Below are 21,865 nucleotides of genomic sequence, written 5' to 3'. Positions count from 1 at the left end.
GTCCGTCGTAAAGAACAAAAATTGGTAACAAAATTGGTGAATTGTATTGCTATTGTTATTAAGCAAGTTAAAAATGACTTTGGCAATCCAAAAAATCAAAGGCCTGCAAGTGTTTTCATTCAAACTGTAATTACAACATTAGCGTATGTTGATGACATTGACGCATTCCAATTTATGTGCAGATTTGGGTTGCACCATAAAAAAATGAAACTCAAAGTGAGAATGCCAATTCCATGCTTGGGAAGAAAAATCAACACGGTCTTCCTAATTTCATGAAACTGTCCCAAAGTTGTGTTTTTTTTCCTTTTCTTGGCCACTAAAAAAAAACGTCTTTTTGATTTATTTAAAGGTGTTGCATTTACAGTTACAGTACAAAAGTTGCAATGTTTGTATTTTACATCTGATTTGCTACATATTTTTCTTGATATATTTATTATTTCAATCAGTGTAAAAAATACAAAATGTCAGCTGTTCTGTGTCAAGTTTGTCCCTTTGAATGGTGGCAATGTGAGTTGGTAAACAAAGTCTGTGAGCCACGCTGGTGTCAAAATAGTTCACCGTTAATGTAAAGTTTAGTCGATACTCTGTGGTTAGAAAAAAAAGCAAAACATTTTTTTTTTTTTCCCCCATTTTAAAAATCCTTTTATTTTTCATTTGAACTGCACACAATTTGAACATTAAGGCTGCAAAAAAAAAGTAGGCGGAACATTTTTTTTTAAAACTACTTAATGCAATTTAAGTAAAGTTACATCAAAATTGTACCTAGATTAATATTTTAAAATATTTCTCAAAGATTAATTGCAAACTTATGACAACGTAATCAACTGAACTATACTTAAGCAGTGATTCTTTCACCTACCACTAGAGGGAGCCCATGTTCCATTAATGACAACATTTCCAATCTACCTTTGCTTATGCCCTCGTCAAAGTTTGATCATTTAGGACATTTTATCTGGTGAGTTCACACTAGGAAATAAAGCATAATATACTCGTCTGTCGACGACTATGCTAATGAGCGACTTGTTCATTTGCGCAAACGGTGCTTTTCCTTCGCCAAACTGACAAAATCCTGACCAGTGAAATCATCTTTGTGTGTGTCACATGCTAAGCCTCTGTCAGCAGCATCGTCACTTGTCTGTCCTCACCATTGGGGCGTCAAAGCACTTTTCGCTCTGCATGAGGTAAACAATGCCAAGTTGCCTGCAGTGCATTTCGCTGATGTCAGAAACGTACGAGTTGAAAGATGAGAAGGTTAATGAATGTATGCGTATGAGCGCGTGTGTCTGGTCCAGTGTTGGAAGAAATGTGACTTGTTAGCTTGCTATGACGCCGCCCTTTTCCATTTTTCTTTCTAAAGTTAAAAGGCGTAAAAGTACGGTGTATTAGGGCCACGTATAAATATAGAATTTTTTTTAGAGGCGGGGGGGGGTTAATATGAGAAAAAAACTCACAAATGTATGACTTTATAAAGTCGCAAATTTGCCACTTTATGAAGTGGCAAATTTCACTTTATAAAGTCGCGACTTAATAAACTGGCAAATTTGCAGATTTGAGGCTTCATAACGTGGCAAATTTGCAAGAAAAAAACTCATAAATTTGCCACTTTATAATGTCGCAAATTTATGACTTTATAAAGTGACATTTGCCACTTCGAAAAATGGCAAATTTGCCACTTTATAAAGTGGCAAATTTACGAGTATTTTCTTGCAAATTTTGCTATTTTATGAAGTCGCAAATTTACTATTTTTTTTGTCGAAAAATTGCCACTTTATGAAGTCGCAAATTAGTTTTTTCTCGGAATATTAACCCCGCCCCCACTCCAAAAAAATATATAATAAAATATATATATATATATGTGTGTGTGGCCCTAATATGCTCTTGTAGAAATGATTTTGGGTTTTTATTTATTTATTTTTACAACTCCCAGGTGTCCTCAAAATACACACCGTAACCTTGTCGGTTGTCACACTCCAGTGGAAATAGTTTTGTGGCATGCAAGTCGAGTGTGGCTACTATGGCGACCGGGGGGCGGAGCTAGGGCGTTGCAACAAAGCGAGTGTTACCCACGTTGCCAACATTTCTACTGTAACTTCTATTGAGTGACTTTGCTGAGCCCTCAAGCGACTCATGAAATAAAGTGACTGGCGACTTTTTGTGGTCATCCTTCCGTGTCGAGACTGCAAATGAATAAATAGCGCATGTGCAGTGCCATCATTGGTTAATTGAACAGAAGAAAGTCATAAAAGATGTACCTGGTAATTGTTTAATCCATCCATTTTCTGAACCGCTTATCATTTCACACTTAATTGGTGGGGAGGAACTCCAGAGAGCCATCAGTCACGATAGTAGCTATTTAAAAAAAAAGAAAAAAAGGCACATTTTCATAATGGTGGGAAATTAATAAGGACACGTTAAGTGGCAAAATAAAAGGTGGATGTTTTGCAAGCGTGTCGCTCCAATGAAGCCAACGTGGAGGACGTCCATGACAGCCAGCCCCGTTTTCGGTTTTGGGCCTTACTCATGCTCTGATGTCGCGACGCATGTCCTTTTTCTTTTGACAGTATGTTGCCTTTCCGAGGCTGCTGTTTTGAGAACATGTGTTTGCATGAGCTCGCGCCGTACCAGGAGAGAATTGAGATTGACAGCCGATCCTTCCAAATCTTCAAACCTCTCTCAGATTGTATATCCACTTCTTTTTTTTTAATGAAATATTAAAGAAAATACAAACAAACTGATACCTTGTCTGCTTAATTGGGTTTTTATTTTTGCTATGATTGGATTTTGACTGATTTCGCAAGGCCCACAGAATATTGTCTTCTACTGCTATAACAACATGGAATCTACCAAAAGAAAGATTAGAGGCTCTTCTTTCGTCAGAAAAAAATGATATTTCTATCTGTTTCTGTTTTGCAGCAAATCATTATTCACAAATCTATTTAGAAATGTGAGTCATGAGCTTTTTTTCAACATGGCCCCCGGTCGATCTATTTTGCTCTGCTGCCACCTGCTGGCCGTTTGTGTAATAAATACAATTTCTTCAACCGCTCTTTGCTGTTGAAAGGCTGCATCAAAGCCTTCTGTATGCTCTAGCATTTAAAAAAAAAAAACATTTAAAAAACGTATAAGAACGTCTTTGGGACAATGGAAACATTTAAATCAGAACGTATTTATACGTTTTTGTGAGTAAATGACCTATATAGCAATTGAGTACAATGGATAAAAAACAAAAAGTCTACACACCCCTATTAAAATGGCAGGGTTTTGTGTGTAAAAAAAACACAAGACCAGAGAGAGCAACATAATTATAAAACTTAAAAAAAAGTATACTAGAACTTGATAAAGAGGGTGTGCACACTTTCACAACCAAGTTATCTTAGCTGTTTATTATATTTTTTCAAACAAATTTCTTTTTCAAGCTGATCTAGAACGTGTAACAAATGCAGTAAAGTGCCTGATTGACCTGAAAATAAAGTTCAGCTGTTCTCGTAGGCTTCATTTTTCGAGTTAATTTAAAAATCTTTTCAAAGAGGAAGTCAAAAAAAAGTGCCTCTGATTAGCCTCTAATAAATTTCAGATGTTCATAGTTTTCAAATTTTTGTTCTGTTTTGTTTTTTTTCCCTCATTATTTTGAATATCACACAAATGTGACATTCGAACACGGTTTGTGTCGACTTTTTATACATGCGTTGCGTACATCTTCGCAATCCGCATGTACCTTGCAAATAGATCATTGTAGCACAACAAAACAATAGACCCTTCCATATTGGCCTGGTGTGGATTTAAAGCCTTCCGTCACACATGTGAGAGTCAAGCAGGCTGTCGGGTAAGTGCACACGTCACAGATACAATCCTAGCCAACGCTTGGCCTGTGACAGTGAAGGCTGGCAACCGTAGCCTATAATGAGACGGCGAGAGTGCGAACACTTTTTTTTTTTTGCACTTCCCCTCTCTGTCCTGCCCCCCCCCCCCCCTCCCCAAATCCATTCTCCACTTGGGGAGCAGCTTCTCCAACTTTTTGCGCTCGCTTCTGTTTTGCCGGTGAGGAATTAATGAGGGGCCGAGCCGAAAAACCTCCAAAGGATTTGTGTCGACAACAAACCTGCCAAAGCCATCAAGGACGAGATTAATGGGCGACAACGATGGCTCATTTGTCACACAAATGGCCTGCACGCAGCCAATACTGCTTGAAACCCACAGGATGAGGACAACACATCACATACATTCAAAAGGAGGACACCTCGATTAAGATCGCCTTGGAAAATAAATACACTGATGGGAGACGACGGACTTTATATGTGCTGAAATCGGGCGGAGCTACATGGCGGTTTTCGAGGCTATGAGCGTTTAAATTTGTTTATTTTTTTTAATCTCTCGTCACTTGGCCGCAGTGATCCTGATTACTGGGTTATATCACAAGTTACTTTAAAATTTACATTAATACTGTAGTTATATTCAGCAGATACCGACAACCCTAATATAAATATAAAAATGACACACATTGTTACCACACTTACTTGAAAAAGTAACTTTGTTATTTTTACTGATTATTTACTTTTAATCGTAACTTCATTACTGTTTACTTGATTTAAAAAGTTACGAGGTTATATCACAAGTTACTTTAATAGTTACATTAATAGTTACATTCAGCAGATACCAACAACCATAATATAAATATAAAAGTGACACCCAGTGTTGCCACAGTTACTTGAAAAAGTAACTTAGTTATTTTACGGATTATTTGCTTTTAATAGTAACTTAAATATTGATTACTTGATTTAAAAAGTTACTAGGTTATATCACAAATTACTTTAATAGTTACATTCAGCAGATACCAACAACCCTAATATAAATATAAAAGTGACAACCAGTGTTGCGACAGTTACTTGAAAAAGTAATTTAGTTATTTTACAGATTATTTGCTTTTAATAGTAATTTAAATATTGATTACTTGATTTCAAAAGTTACTAGGTTATATCACAAATTACTTTAATAGTTACATTAATAGTTACATTCAGCAGATACCAACAACCCTAATATAAATATAAAAGTGACAACCAGTGTTGCGACAGTTACTTGAAAAAGTAATTTAGTTATTTTGAGGATTATTTGCTTTTAATAGTAATTTAAATATTGATTACTTGATTTCAAAAGTTACTAGGTTATATCACAAATTACTTTAATAGTTACATTAATAGTTACATTCAGCAGATACCAAAAACCCTAATATAAATATAAAAATGACACCCATTGTTACCACAGTTACTTGAAAAAGTAACTTAGTTACTTTACTGATTGTTAGTATCATTAATGTGATGGCAAAACTGAATACGACGATTTAAATCAGTGCGGATTTGCATATTCGATCCTGCGATCCACGTTGAAGCTCGATTGTCAACAGCACAGAATATTTTTGTCTTTAGCTGACACAAACTCAAGAAATACTTTTATCTTGAACATGCAAATCTCTCCTTCCTCCATTGTTGTATTATGTGGTGTGGTCACGTGTGTTGGAAACAATGAATCGGGCCGACATCAAATAGATGTATCCTGGTAGTTTGTGGAATTGCAACATGGCCGACCTCATTAGTCATGTCAGGAAGCCTCCAGGCCAGACAGTCAGATATGAATCACATGTCAGAGTCTTCATCTTTCCTCCTTTATGAGCAACACACCGCGTGTTGTTTTTGTGTGTGTGTGTGTTTTTTTTTTGTTTGCGTTTGTTGTGGCGACCTGGTGGGCGTCGGGCGCTCGCCGCTCGTTCCCTCGCCTGGCGCCTCGCTCCGTTTCGTTCCCTGGCCTCACTTTTCTTTGCGCAAACTTGCTTTCATCCAACATCCTCACACGTTCTTCTCGTTTCCAATTGCAGCACACCTGGCGGGGGAAAAAAAGTCCGCATGTCGCAAAAGCGGATGATTCGGCTAACAATGACCTCATCATCCTCTCTTGGTTGAAAACGTATCGATTGGTAGAGTACACGCGAACAGAGCAAAAATAGCCAAACCACGCGCGCGTAATTACATGACCTTTAGAAATAAAAGGTTTACAGAATCGGATTAAACACGGCTTCAAAACCCGTAAATATATGAATTAGCCCATTAGCCGTTAGCCTAGCAATGGGAATTTTTGGCCAGCTTATGCCATGCTAGCAATAAACGAAAGGCAGTTTTCAAACTTGGACGCCGGACCTGAGAGACGAGCTAGCTTAGCGCGAGCGAGGATGATGCTAGTAGCAACGTAGATTGGATTTAAAATGGAACCAAAGAGAATAAACATCCTTTGTTGCGGGACCCTGGAGGTCAAAGTAAGTTATTTTGAACTAAAGAACGTTTCCGTGTGTTGATACGCTGCGCAAACACCGGGGTGTGATGAACTCCACGACCATATAGTAATTCTAAAATAAATTTCTGAAACATCATGTATGTAATTAATTGCATTTTTTGCTAGTTTTAGTTTTATAGACATAAAATTCAGTTTTAGTTAGTTAGGGTTCTTCTAAAACCACTCGTTTTTATTTTATTCTATTTACAAATATTTGTTTTTTTTTCAATTTTAGTTTTTATTATTTTGTCCATTTTTCTATAACAGATATAATAATTGCCTGGTACTTGTCTATCACAGTAATATATTGTGGAAATCTGCAGTTCACAGCGACAATTATTGATGGAGTTTACTAGCGTTTGACTTATTTGCTCCCAAAAACATATAAAAACATTCTATTTTAAATATTGGCATGGCCGCAAAAACGTTTTTTTTCCTTTTTCTTAATGCTAGAGCATACAGAAAGCTTTGATGCAGCCTCTGACTTGAAGAGGTGGCTTAAAGCAATGGTAATTATTACCAAAAAAACGGCCAGCAGGTGGCAGCAGAGTATAAGAGACCAGCCAGGGTCATGTTGCAACAAGCTCTTTTTGTCAGTGTTTTCACTAGGAATGATGAAACCTAGCTATATTCTAATGCTAATTGCTGCAAAAGAGAAACAGATACAAATATACTTTTTTTTTTTCTGATGAAAGAAGAGACTCATGTTTTTATAGCAATAGAACACAATATTCTGTGGGCCTTGCAAAATCAGTCAAAATCCAGTAAAACAGCCGGGAGCAAAGGGGGTTGCTTCAGTGAAAATGGCTGCCAGTGAAAAAGTTAGCATAAATATTGATTGGAATGCAGTAACAAGTCATTATGCGTGTAAAATTAAAGTCCCAATCAGATCTTTTTTTTTGCACCCAAATCTTTGATTTTGAGTTCATCATTAAAAATTTGAATAATTTTGCTCTGAAAAAATGGCCCTGTTTATTTCTGCTTTCAGCTTTAATTCAATTAGCAATGCCACACAAGATGAAAATGTAAAAAAAAAAGAAGAAGAAGAATTTGGTGTTGATCAGTGAGCGCAGGTAATTCAACTCAGGCTGGTTGATGTCCGGGTTCCACATACAGAATCTACGCATTTGTAAGTTGAAGACTAAGTGGCTCTCCATTTGCTTTGTTGTGCTTGAAAGGCCGCCCACGCCGGCGCAGCGTTCGTGGGCGGCTTCTCATTGTGTGGCTGCATTAGCTTGGCAGCCCGCAAACACAAAACGCATCAAGTCAGGCCAACTTCAACACAAACACGATGACATCACTCATTGTATGGTGTGAGGCACTTTTTGCTAAATGGCAACAACTTCAGTGTTTGTTGACCGTCATGCACAAAATGTTGTTTTCACACTTGAGCACAAAGCATAACAATGAGCACATCAACTGTTAAGGGGGGGCGGGGCGGGGGATCTAGTGATTTTGTAAATAAGCATGGTGACCACATACGCTTACCTAAACACGAATTGATGTGGAATCTCTTGATAATGAAGTGCTGCCTCCACGAGGGAAAATACCATTTTTTGTGGGGACCCGTGTGCATTGCAGTTGCTTTTTTTTTTTGCCCTCAGTTTTTCTGATCTATATGAATCCATAAATTATTTTATTAACTCATTCACCTGCAGCCATTTTCACTGAAGCAACCCCCTTCGCTCCCGGCTGCTTCACTGGATTTTGACTGATTGTGCAAGACCCACAGAATATTGCCTTCTATAGCTATAAAAACAAGAAAGATTAGAGTCTTTTATTTCATCAGGATTAAACCAAAAAAATTCTGTCTGTTTCCGTTTTGCAGCAATTAGCATTAGAATATAGCTAAGTTTCATCAATATTCACATTCCTGGTGAAAACACAGACAAAAAGAGCTTGTTGCAACATGGCCCTGGTTGATCTCTTATACTCTGCTGCCACCTTTTGTAACAACCACCATTATTTAAGCCACCTCTTCATATCAGAATCTGCATCAAAGCCTGCTTTATGATCTTGCATAACAAAAACGTATAAATATGTTTTTGGGAGTAAAGGACAAAGTATAAAAAAAAACATATAAAAAATAAAATTAGAATATTTCCTGTTGAAAGGCTGAAATTTTGACAATTTAAAGTTTAGCGATAGTTAAAGAAATAATTGAATAATCAATGAGTTTTTATTTCATTCATTGTAATGAATCATTGCATAGAAAAAGACCTCCTTGCATGACTTGCGACTTTGCCTCCTTCCACTAATGACACGAGGCCTTGGGTTCGTTGCGCAATCCGGCCTGGAGTCGCATTTGCCTTTTTTTGTTGTTCTCAGAGATGACCGGTGGTAACGTCTCTTTGAATTGGTCAATCCAAAGTCGAAATGTGGCAGCTTGCTAGGAGTCATCACGCCGGCTCGGTCAAACACGTCAACGAGGATTTGGAAAAATACGTCTTCAATTGGTTACATTTTTTGCTCGAATCCAGATTGAAACAAGCATTTCTGTAATAACTGCGACAACAACAAAAAAGCTTCATGAAAAGCATGCAAAAAAAATAATTCCTTAAGATGTTTGTTTTTTTGTCTCAATTTTGTATCAGTCATGGAAACTGGTGTCTCGGGCTCATTCATTTTGTCAACTTCCGAAATGATGCAGTTCTAGTCCCACAATCTCGTGAGACAAATCAATGTTTGCCCTTCGAGCGCAGAGCGTGAGAGCAGCGCCATGAAAGTACTTGAGACGAGAAATCATCTGGACGCCAGCTCGCCAATTTGACAGCAAGTCATCAGAAAACCAGTTCATCAACTTTTTTTTGGGGGGGGGGGGGGGGGCTCGTTATCTGGCAAGGTTCTCGTTTGGACCTCATCTGGCACAAGTTCCGCTGGGGAAATTGCAAACAAGACAGAAATCCACGAGGGATGCTTGGGAATGGGAGGAGAACACACACGCACACACACACACACGCACACACATGTACACACGTTGGCTCTCCATTTCTAGTGAGGACATCTCATTGACATCATGCATTTCCGAGCCCCTTACTCGAACCTTAACCATCACAACTAACCCTAACCACAACCAAGACCCAATTCAGACCTAAACTCTAAAACCAAATCTTGACCCTAAAAAAAGAGGTCTGGACTAAAAGGGACCACCAAATGTCCCCACAAGGACATGTTTTTAGATTAATTGATAGCAAAAACCCAGAAAATGGTCCCCACGATGTGATATAAACCTGTCCACACACACTCGGAAAATAACATGCATCCACATTAACCGCTAACATCTGTGAATGACATTATGACGTCCAGCGGGGATACGGGCGAGGAAACCATGTCTGCCGTCACGTCTTGCTTCTTCCGCCACTTGTTTTGTATTGGCAGGTATATATAGTTTGGTTTAGGACCATTTGGATCTTTAAAAAAAATTAAAAGAACCCATTATACATGAGCACAAGGGATTTCAAACAAATACATCAACATTTCATGGACCTCTGCCTACGTTCTCAAGCTAGCTAGCTAGCTATCTGCACCTAGCTAGCTTGAATTATGATGGATCCTGCCCAACTTTCTACATCCATTTTCTGTCGCGGTAACCGTCCACTCTAAGACTATTTGGATCTTTTTTTTGTAAATGAATTTTCCATTACACGTGAGCACAAGGGATTTCAAATCAAATAAACAAATAAATCAACATTTCATGGACCTCTGCCTCTATTCTCAAGCTAGCTAGCTAGCCGACGCAGCTCATGTCAACTGCCAACTTTCTCCATCCATTCTTTTGCGGTTGTTGGAAATCATTTCTCTGATTTCTGCGTGTTCAAATAAATTCAAAGTTGAAATCTGTGAACAAGTTTGCCAGCTTTATTTCAGATTCTGAAAGCCACTTGGAGTTACTGCTAAATCATGCAGCTCACCCACAAATGTGTTCTTCTCAAAGTTCATGCATGCATATATACAGAAAACGTTCCCTCCCCCTTCATTGACAAAGAAAGTACCATTTGGTCTCTTCTCAACATGTGACATTTCCTGTCAAAACAAGTCTACACACCCCCTCTCCTTATCTTAAACACTTCCTCAAGGATGTGGGCAACTTGCCCCCTCCACCTCCCTGCACCAGGGACCCCCCATAAAACCCCACACAGAGCACAGCCCCCGAGGAAGAGACTGTGCCCCCCCCCTTAGTCTTGTCCTGTCAGCAGAGTGAAATACAATCAGGCCATCTCCCATTGAGTTCTTTCAGTCCTTAACAGATGTGAGGTAAATTATTGGCTTCCTAGATAAACTATTGAACTCTGTAGCAGCTTCGCACCAGAGATTCCCGCATATCTGCCTTGTGGATTCCGACACCTCACTTCCTTAGGGGGAAAAACAGACCACATTCCACTGACATATGGGAACAGTTTTACATATCTAACTAAAATCAAAAACACTTTGAAGAATATATATGTAAAACAGAAAAACAATGTTAATAATTCAACACGGTAAACATCCACCTGCAGTGCCGGCTGCTTTTCAGCTTCAGTTGCAGCTCCTCGACGATGTCGGCGCTGGCAGGCTAATAGCAGGTGGACGTTAAACTGCTCCGGAGCGTTTGAACCTTACAGAGGTTGCCATGGCGATCCCACTATGTATGGTTAAAGAGAAAGACCGCTGGCTTGATCTCTGACTCGACGCCAACGCCAAGAGCGACAGTCGCCAGCGACGTTACGCGTACGAATGAAAACAGGACGTGCGGGGGTCGCCGATCTGTTGCGAAACAAACGCAAACACGGGATTTGTGACATTTGACTTCTCTTCCCTGCCAAGCAAAACAGCGAAAGAGAAACGTTGCGTGCCCACGTTCGCATCAAGTGCCGTCCGGAGCATTTTTTTTTTTACAGAAAACACTTCTCTTACAAGGTCAACGATCACACGCTGACGCAAGCGTTCAAAAACATTCACTTTGCAGCGCTACTAAATATTTTCTTTGCCTTTTGTGTAAATAACGCACGGAAGGACAAAGTCAAGAGTCTTTACGTAACTAACTCATTTTATTTGATCTGAAAGTACATACCTGAAAACTCACCAGTTCTTCATATATCCTGGTGAAAACATATTTTGATGTTCAAAAAATATATAATAAATCAGCCCTGGACATCAATTAGTAAAAAAACATTTCAAGCATAGATGCCAGAAATTGTACAAGAAGTTTTGGTTTAAAGTTGACATTTTGGGCAGATTCCAGGGCTCATAATTTGTTGGAAAGAAGACACACTAGTTTTAACGATCAACACAAAATTGGACGGACATGTCTATCATAACAGGACGCACCAAAAAGTCTTAAGGTCTGATGACCAAAATTGTACAGGAAGTCAGCCATTTTGGTTTGAAGTGGATCTTTTGGGCAGATTCCAGGGCTCATAATTTGTTGGAAAGAAGACACACTAGTTTCACCGATCAACACAAAATTGGACGGACATGTCTATCATGACAGGACGCACCAAAAAGTCTTAAGGTCTGATGACCAAAATTGTACAGGAAGTCAGCCATTTTGGTTTGAAGTGGATCTTTTGGGCAGATTCCAGGGCTCATAATTTGTTGGAAAGAAGACACACTAGTTTCACCGATCAACACAAAATTGGACGGACATGTCTATCATGACAGGACGCACCAAAAAGTCTTAAGGTCTGATGACCAAAATTGTACAGGAAGTCAGCCATTTTGGTTTGAAGTGGATCTTTTGGGCAGATTCCAGGGCTCATAATTTGTTGGAAAGAAGACACACTAGTTTCACCGATCAACACAAAATTGGACGGACATGTCTATCATGACAGGACGCACCAAAAAGTCTTAAGGTCTGATGACCAAAATTGTACAGGAAGTCAGCCATTTTGGTTTGAAGTGGATCTTTTGGGCAGATTCCAGGGCTCATAATTTGTTGGAAAGAAGACACACTAGTTTCACCGATCAACACAAAATTGGACGGACATGTCTATCATGACAGGACGCACCAAAAAGTCTTAAGGTCTGATGACCAAAATTGTACAGGAAGTCAGCCATTTTGGTTTGAAGTGGATCTTTTGGGCAGATTCCAGGGCTCATAATTTGTTGGAAAGAAGACACACTAGTTTCACCGATCAACACAAAATTGGACGGACATGTCTATCATGACAGGACGCACCAAAAAGTCTTAAGGTCTGATGACCAAAATTGTACAGGAAGTCAGCCATTTTGGTTTGAAGTGGATCTTTTGGGCAGATTCCAGGGCTCACACTTTGTTGTAGAATGATTTTATTTCTTTATTTTTTAAAACTGTTTCAGACACTAGTTTCAGCGGTCAACACGAAACTGGACGGCCATGTCTATCACAACAGGGTGCCCGAAATAGTCTCAAGGTCTGATGCCTGAAAATGAAATTGAACAGAAAGTCAGCCATTTTGGTCGAAGTGGACATTTTGGGCTAAAAGCCAGCGCGCAAACTCTCACCAGGGAATTCACCGGAATGATCCTCAATCGGAAAACAGGCCAATGGGCTGAATTGCAAAACATAATCCACTTTTTAATGGTTATCAATAAAGACTTTCATTAAAAAAAAAATTAAAAAAAGACTTTCAAGTGGAATCCACTGGATTGATCCAAGCAGAAAGTCATGGCGATTGTTTGTAACTCACGATTTGGAAGGGGAAAAAAAATAAAATAATCTGCGCAGTAGCAGCTAGCAACCAACAAACTTTTGTGTACCTTGGAGAAAAATAAACATCCGTTCCTGACACATCAATAAGACACTTTATTAAAGGTTTTCTTCCTGATCATATGGTACATTTCAATCCTTTGAAGAAAAACAAACAGACGCTCTTTCTATTGCAAATCCCGCCTTGGACTCTTTTGAGCGCTTTTGGCACAAAGTACAACGTGTTTGGCGGGCATGTTAGCGAGGCGTGAGTGTGTTGCGCGCGTGTTTCGCGGCAGGCGGGTTGCAGCTTCGTGAACCTTAAGAGGAAAGAGAGCGTTCAAAAATATCAATGAAGAAAAAGCGCTGGCAGATCATAAATCAATACAAAAGCCGAGGTCCGTGATAGAAAAGCTTTGCTTTAGGCATTGGCAGCGGTTAGCAGAGTTGCGCGTTGGCTAACTTGATCCGTTTGCTTGAATTCTTTTTGGTGGTTTGAATTGTGCTTTCGTCTTTGAATTCATCAAACGTTCCCAAACTATTATTCAGTTGGACACATTTAGAATTCGATGATCCGAGTAGTACAAACAAAGATAGCAGGGGAACATTTTGAAACGGGGCTTGTTAAAACACACCTCGCCTCGTCTGATTTGTTCTGACGACACACATTGATCGTGTGACTTGCTGGGAAAAAAATCAAGTGGAGTGGTTAACATTTGCCCCCATTTTGAAATTGTGAGCTAGCTACAGCACAACACGCGCTACACGACTATATCTCCACCGTCAACAATGAATCTACTCACGTTGCCCAACGAGATAGATGTTGTAGTACCAGGACTGACCTGTGAGAGGCGGCGTGGTGCCACAGGACATCCAGAAGAAGAAATAGAAGAAGCTAATCTTCTACTGTTAGCTTATCTGGGAACTATTTTGCAGTGACAAACTACTTGTCATTTTTATTGGAGCCAATTGATAAATATTAAACATGTTGACAATTTTCAGAACAGATTGACGAGGAAAAGTCATTTTTAACATTTAATTCAGACAGATTATCAGTATGTGTATATTCGATGTAATCAAAAGGCAAATCGTGCATTTCATCATACTGTATACACTGAAACTTTGGTTTTCGTATAACGTACTTTTTTTTTTTTATGTTTCTTTGCTGATTTAAAATACATCTTTTTTTTTTATCCCAGTTTATATTTTCATACAGTTGAAAACGGTCCGAACTAAACCCATCCAATTTCTCACGGCCACCACTTTTTCCTGCATGCCGTGCCCGTGCGCAACTTTATTCATCGGAAGCATTTTGAAAGAATTTCGCACTTACTTATTATTGAGTGCGACTATTCAACAACTTCAAAAATGAAAACAGGAATGAAATCTTTTGCCGTCAGGAGTCTTGGATGAATGTAAAAATGAGGTTTGATGTTCACGATTCTATTTTATTCGTAGTTTATATTTTACATTGTTCTCTATAAGGTATATGCACTTTTTCAGATACTTTGTCGTGTCAATGAATTGGCTTTACATTATTTCCTATAGAAAACGTTGCTCATGTTTTCACACGATTTTAGATTTTTTGAACCAGCTTAATGACGAAAAGTAAGGTTCCACTGTAAAACGACATATACGGACAATTCTGTATGTTTGTCTTTCTTCAATTCCTGCTTTTGTGTTCAACCGGCCCAGATTTCTGCTGAGTACGTTTGTGAGTAAATTAAGACGAGATCATCATCATTTCGATATACTTTTTTTTTAGACACACAGTTTTGCGCCGGTATTTCCCCCCCCCCCCCAATGTAAAATATGTTCGTCGGCTTACTAAAGGTTGGGAAAGTCCAGTGCGGTTTCAAACTTTGCATTACTGTCTGCTGTACAAGTGGTTGAAGGTCATATAAATAAGCTGCAAGATCCTCCCATCCTAGTTTTAAATGTCCAATCAACGACCCGAGCGCCTCCGTTTGAGGTCCCGGGAGTCCCTTCCTCCGCTACACCATGCCCTCGCTGCGCTTGCTCCTCCACACCACCAGGGCAGTCATGAGCAGGGTGACCAGGACGGGCATGGCGATGAAGGGACCCAGGATGCGGTTGGGGGGGTCCCTGAGCATCCGTCCCGACTGCGAGCAATTGTGGAAGTAGGTCTTGTGCACGCGTATGAAGAAGTCGTCCACCAGCAGGTTGGGCCAGAAGCAGTCCATCTTCAGCGCCACCAGGTAGGTGCAGTTGGTCAGCTCGCCGTACAGTCTGAAATGCGGACAGCACCAGTCACAAACGTTGTCGCCGCCAGGAGAAGAGAATCAAGCCTTTCATATTTGCGGTATGGTTGAACTCAAGCTCATTACATTTAACTTATTTGCTCACAAAAAAAGTATGAATATGTTCTATTTCAAAGGTTTTAGTGTCCCAAAGACGTATTTATACGTTTTTTAAATGCTAGAGCCTACAGAAGGCTAGGATGCAGCCTCTAAACTGAAAAGAAGGCTTGAAGCAATAGTAGTTATAACACAAATGGCCAACAGGTGGCAGCAGAGCAAAATAGATCAACCAAAAGCCATGTTGAAGCTCATTACGCACAGTTCTAAATAGATTTGTGAATAATGATGAAACTTGTTCTAATGCTAATTGCGGCAAAATGGAAACAGATAGAAATATACTTTTTTTTCTGATGAAAGAGAGACTCTACTCTTTCTTTTGGTAGGTTAACTTCCATGTTTTAATAGCAATAGAACACAATATTCTGCGGGCCTTGCAAAATCAGTCCAAATCCAGTAAAACAGCCGGGAGTGAAGGGGGTTGCTTCAATTTGATCATCAGAAATGTTAAAAATGTGAGGCGAGAGATTCTATCATCATCAAGTTTTTGGTTCATTGCTGATATGCTTGGTTAAGTACACACATACCAATAATTTGGTAGAAATTGAGCATTTCCCTCCTTTTCGATCCAAATTCCGATTATCGTGATGTACCTGAAAGATTATCCTGAGCGGTCATTTTTGTGATGTTTGTGAAGTGGGGTATTTTTCTCCCCTCTCTGATCTGCTCAACGGTCAGGGCCGACGATCGTAAATGTTAAACCGGTTTAATCGTTACGATGACAAATAACTATGATAATGAAATGGAATGATAAGCTAGCAGTTAGCCTAGCTTCTTCTCTTTCTCTTGGTCTCTCACACATAATTGGTTCATGTGTCAAAAATTCATTTGGGGATTTTTTTGGTGGGCTTAGGAGTTCCCGCAGAAGTGCCGCAAATGCGGTTTACGCATCAGGTGTCCGCCTTCCCCCCAGTGGAACAGTCCGGGCCCCCCGTCCGGTTTTCTCCCGTTCCATGTTTGTGCAGTCGGCATCCTTGTGATGTTTTTCTCCCCAGACAACAAGCCGTGATTGTCATATTCAGGTCACTCTTAAATGTTTAATTAATTCCCTTAAACAAACACTGATAAAAGAGCCGCACATAAAAAAAAAGACCAAACTGTAAGCTTGCATCCAATCTAGACGTTATTTTCTATGGTTTTGTAACTTATCATGCAGGCTGCTAAAACAAAAGTTGTTATTTGGATTGATTTTGATTTGAATAGTTTTTGATCTGTTGATGCTCCAAAATGATCCTTTGGCATTTCCTGTTTTAATCACATGAATGCTTTTTTTTTTTTTTTTTAGAACATTCCCATGGGGGCACTTTGGTACGTTCAGAGCATACGATGTTATATAAAAGCAGATTTGAAGTGGCAGAAAGCCCATTTGCTACTATTAAGAGGGGACACGCGCGGATTTCAAACAGGAAATCACTTATCTATACTTTTTTTTTTTTTTTGCTTTTTAATTAGAAAAATATCACTCTCTAATATTATAAAGACATCATTAATAGCTCCCCAAAACGTATAAATATGTTCTATTTTAAATGTAAAACATTTAAGTGTCCCAAAGACGTATTGATATGTCTTTTTTTTTTAATGCTAGAGCATACTTTGATGCAGACTCTGAACTTCCATGTTTTCTGTGGGCCTTGCAAAATCAGTCAAAATCCAGTAAAACAGCCGGGAGCGAAGGGGGTTGCTGCAGTGAAAATGGCTGGGAGTGAATGAGTTGTTAAATAGAATGTAAAGAAATTATAGGGTTTGCAAAAAAAACAAAAAAAAAAAAAAAGCAATCACTCTCAAAGAACGACCCCAATGCTGAACTCTGCATTGATTGCTGCGTGTTTTGGTCGCCGGCAACAGGCGGATATTTTCAGACGTGCTGCAAATTGCTATTGTGGGCACGCTAATTGGCGACAATACAGCGGAACAGCGGGGGAATCTGGAACAGCTCGTTCATTTTCTGGACGACCTGACGTGCATAATTAAATGGCGACAGCCGAGGAGGGAAGAAACTGGCCACCGTGTGTTGTTGTGGTGGGAGAAGATGACATTCCGGCACTCACACGTACGGGAGACGGGCAGGCGGCGCTGCCCAGGATATTGCCGCTATTGTTCCGACGTACAACTTCCTGACCGCCATTAAGCCCGTTCTTTTGCTCACGCTGAATGCTGGTGATGAATATTTAGGAAATGGCGAATAATAGTCATACTATAAACAAAGGGCCATTGCGCTATTTGTAATTTTGTCAAATGAACAATCTATATATTGTTTTGTTTTTATGTATTTATTCATTTTGAATTGTATTTTGAATTGAATTCAAATTTCTTATTTTTAACTACAAGGTTTTGTTACATAAAACATTTTATTTGTATTTTATTCATTCCATTTTCAGTGCATTTATTAAAACTTTAAACCAAAACATTTTTTATTACATTTTCCTACTTTCGCTATTTCAATGTTTGATGAAAAATCTGTATTTTTTTCCATTTAAATTTGATGAAAACGTTTTTTTTGTTTACGTTTAGATGTTTTTTTAAATTGCAATTTACTGCATTTTTATTCAATTACAAATATTCCTTTTTTTATTTCATTGTTTTTATTTTATTTTACATTTTTATTTGATGAACAAAAAAATGTGCATATCGAATGTCAAAATCAGTCAATAATATATTAAAAGTAGGGATGTTTGTGTTGATACCACTTTTTATCGAGCAGATCTTTGAGTAGTCACCGATACCGTTACTAAGTACCAATACCATTAGTACTTTTATATCACAATGTAAAAAAAAATAACAATGACATCATTTTAAACAAAGATCTATACATCCCAATATAGCACGTTTCCTTAAAATTGCACGAAATTGATGTCAATTTTCGAACCCCTTTCGAATTGCCGAACGGCAACAAGAGGGCAACCAATGCTGATATCAGTTACTGCTGCAAGTACCGATACCTTGAAATAAAACCGCCCGTACCGCATAAAAATCCCGTTACATACAAACGAACACATCTTCTATTTGTCATTGTGAGCATTATATTCATAACAACAGAACATAATGAATTCAACAATCACCATAATTACATGCAAATGCTTACGTGGTGCCCCGCAGCCATAATATTTGTCACGCTAACGACAGCGCAATTGCTCCCCGTCATCAGTTGCTAATAATAGCGTCATGAATTACGGCGCGTGATGCAGATTTAATGATACCGTCTAGTGCAAATGTGGAGACACACGTTGAGATGCGCAGTATACGATATTTGAACTGAAGTCATCAATAATGAGAAGGCGGAGCTTATAAGGTGGGAATGCGATTTCACGTCTTCCTCGGAGCAAGAGGACCGGCGAAGCGTTGGACTGGACAATTGAAACGTAATCGCGGTACGTGAGCAGAAGGATTATGGGAGTGGAAATTAAAATGGCCGTCACGGCCAAAAAGGAAAACAAAAGGCTCTCCTGACATCAAAGGAAGACAAAAGAGGGGGACGGCCTCTCGCGTTCGTCTTCCGAAAAACAAAAAGGCTTACTTCGATCTTTGATCTCATGAAGGACGGCAGCAAACACACGAAAGCGTTTGTTTTTGCTTCGGCATTTAATCGCGTCGCGTAAAAGCTTCCCATCCATCCATTGAAATAATCCAGCAGCGACGCCATTCGATGCGATCACGTGTCAGTAATCAATTTCCGACGCGACGCCTAATGAGACGCTTAATTGGAGCGCGTCACAAAATTGGAACGACACTTTTTTTCGCTTTCCGCGCTACCGAGTGCACAATTTTGCCCGGCTTCGCTTTTCTGCACAATCCAATGTGATCTTAGACACAAAAGACTTTTTTATTATTATTATTTTTTTTTTATTATTACACATCGCTGACAGGCATGAACAACAGATGAGTGAACTTAACAGCCACAAACAACGAGAGAGAGAGAAAAAAAAAAGAAAACCTTGTAAGGGGCAAGACATTGAGCTATTTTTATCCCATGAGCCTCGAGTATATAAAACGGAGACAAAATCCAAGGGGAAGAAATACCGCTGTAATTAGGATTCATCATAAAGCGGAAATATTGGCCTCCGGATGATTTCATGAAAACGTCTTCTCGTGCGGTGTTTCGTGCGGACGGGGGGCCTTAAGACAAGCGAGCTAACGAGACAACGAAGCACACGTGGATGAGAAAAGGAGCGACACGACAAACACGGCTGATAACGAAAAGCGAGACATGACCTGAAAAAATGGACGCTGGGAAAAAAAAAAAAGACAAAAAGGCCATTTGGAAATATTTCATCACGTCATTAACCGTCCGGAAATGAAAACATCTGCAATCTCATCCTTGCTGCAATCGTAATGTCAAGACAATATTTGATCTGCGGGTCACGCGCACGCTGCACGAGTTGCAGCACTTTTCTTCATTTGCACGACTCGGTTCGTTTGTCGGGATTTCAGTTCCAACTGGATAATTGCAACGGTCATTAAGTACGGATGGACTCGGGCCGCGAAAGAACGTTTCAGAGAAAGATGAGAGTCAGGGTCAAACGTTTGGCTTTGAATTGCCAGCGGTTAATGAATCAGCTGTGTTATGAACTCATTCGCTGCCACTGACGGATATAGACGTCAAAAATTCATTTCAACTATTTCTATTAGTTTGACATTTTTTCCCCACTTTTGTTAACAAAAGTATGCAAATCGAGTTTTTTGTTGTTGTTGCGGTAGAACAGATATAAAATTTGTGATTAATCGTGAGTTAACTAGTGAAGTCATGCGATTAATTATGTTTAAAAATTGTAATCGCCCGAGGCCCCTATTAAAAAAAAAAAAAATCTTAAAAAAAAAAAAATATATATATATATATATATATATTTGTTTTTTTAATTTAAATATTTTTGCTCAGGAGTTAACTAGTGAAGTCATGCGATTAATTACGTTTCAATTTTTTAATCGCCCGACGCCCCTAATTTTAAATATTTTTTTCTTTAAAAAAAATGTTTTTAATTACTTTTTTTTTTTTTCTTTTTAAAGATTATTAAAAATTAAGGGCGTTGGGCGATTACAATTTCTAAACGTAATTAATCGCATGATTCACGATTAATCATAAATTTGATATCTGTTCTAAATGTACAAAAAAAATCGAGGTTTTCATACTCTTGTTAACAAAAATGGAAACAAATATAGATTAAAATTGTTCAAATGAATTTTTACTCGTTTCACGCCGACCTATTCAGAACGCAGACTTGGATAAATTGTCCGATTGGGGTAAGGTTTTACTAAGATAAAAATACTTTTTTGAGGATTGGAAATGAAACAGCAGCAACCAAAATGTGGTGTCCAGTAAATCTGAATCAGATACAAAGCAATACGTGTCATCGTGTCATTTTATTTTATCAGCTCCATGTCTTGCATTTTAACAAACTCCTTTGCATACCACGTTCCTGATGATCCGACTTTCTTTGTGCCGAGTGCATCGCAGTCTTGCTCCAGCTTTACATTCACGGCAACGGTGTGCTCTGTGCCCCGTTTGTGAAAATGACTAACTGGTTCCGATGTACGTCAACAATTTCCCCGTCGCGTCATTAGACGACCGCCCACAGTCTGAAGCCTTCCCGTATATCAAGTTCTCTTATTGCTTGCTGAAGACAACACGGCCCTGAATTGACTTAGGTAATAACAGAGCGGCCATGCTGGCTCCCGGGTCTTCTCTAATTGCATGACTCCCCTGCCGCTGCTTTGAGTAGCAGGGGGAGTCATGAGGGGTGCAGGTGTGAATCTAAAAATATACGCGCCAGGCATACCGGCACCATTTAATGAGATCAAAAACGATGCTCATTGATTCGAATGCTCTGTTCAAGACTGCTTGCTTGTTTGTGTTAAATACACGAGAGAGAGGCAACATATAAAGTGAGAAAAACATTTGTTTACTGTTTACTGGAGGAAAACATTCACCAATTGTGTTTACCGCTGATATTTCTTTCATTTGGGTAAGATATGAACTTGGTGGTTGTTAGGCTGGCTAACGTCGATGTTAGCTAGCCGCGCGAGCTAGCGAGTTGATTACTTCTGAGCCGAGTTGTTGTAGGTAGGGTGATGACGAACCGTGTCCTCTTTTGGGAGGACGGACCATTTTCTTAAGTTCCTGTTGGGGCGTTGGGGGGGGGGTTATAAATTCATGAAAATGTCCGGTTGGCATTGCGTGACTCGTAGGAGGTGAAGTACACCGCGTCACTGCAACTGGTACCACAATTTCAAGGCCGGGGCAAGTGAATATGGCCGCCCTATTGTCGGTTAACTTTAAACGGTAATAAATACAACACAGGCAGTCGTCTTGCTAACACAAGTGTTCGGAAATGATTGACATTAAAATTCAGACACAGTTAAACTAAAATGGCCTCCTCAGGTTATTGAATCGGTGGAGGCTGGCTGGTGTCTGCGGATCTCACGCGGCTTCGTCTGTCCTTCCTTCCTTTTCTCGGTCTCTCCTTTGGTCTCTTGAGGCCTCCCTGATTTTATGTTTTTTGGATTTGTTGGGGTCTGGATGTTTCTTGGG

At 39.4% G+C, this 21,865-nt stretch overlaps 1 protein-coding gene across 1 annotated transcript in view; it reads right to left on the bottom strand.

The window, feature by feature from the left end:
* Positions 1-11,326: 11,326 nt before the first annotated feature.
* Positions 11,327-21,865, bottom strand: part of ramp1 (receptor activity modifying protein 1) — a 34,707-nt gene continuing 24,168 nt past the window's right edge. The window contains exon 3 of the mRNA XM_086092063.1: positions 11,327-15,214. Coding sequence (XP_085948189.1) covers positions 14,959-15,214 — 256 coding nt within the window. The 3' untranslated portion in view covers positions 11,327-14,958. The remainder of the gene's footprint in view (positions 15,215-21,865) is intronic.

This window comes from Leptonotus elevatus, chromosome 12 (genome assembly GCF_054856555.1).
Source record: "Leptonotus elevatus isolate MCC_2025b chromosome 12, RoL_Lele_1.0, whole genome shotgun sequence".
Classification (NCBI taxonomy): domain Eukaryota; kingdom Metazoa; phylum Chordata; class Actinopteri; order Syngnathiformes; family Syngnathidae; genus Leptonotus; species Leptonotus elevatus.
The sequence above is the reverse complement of the archived record's forward strand: the minus strand, read 5'-3'. Positions and strand labels throughout refer to the sequence as shown.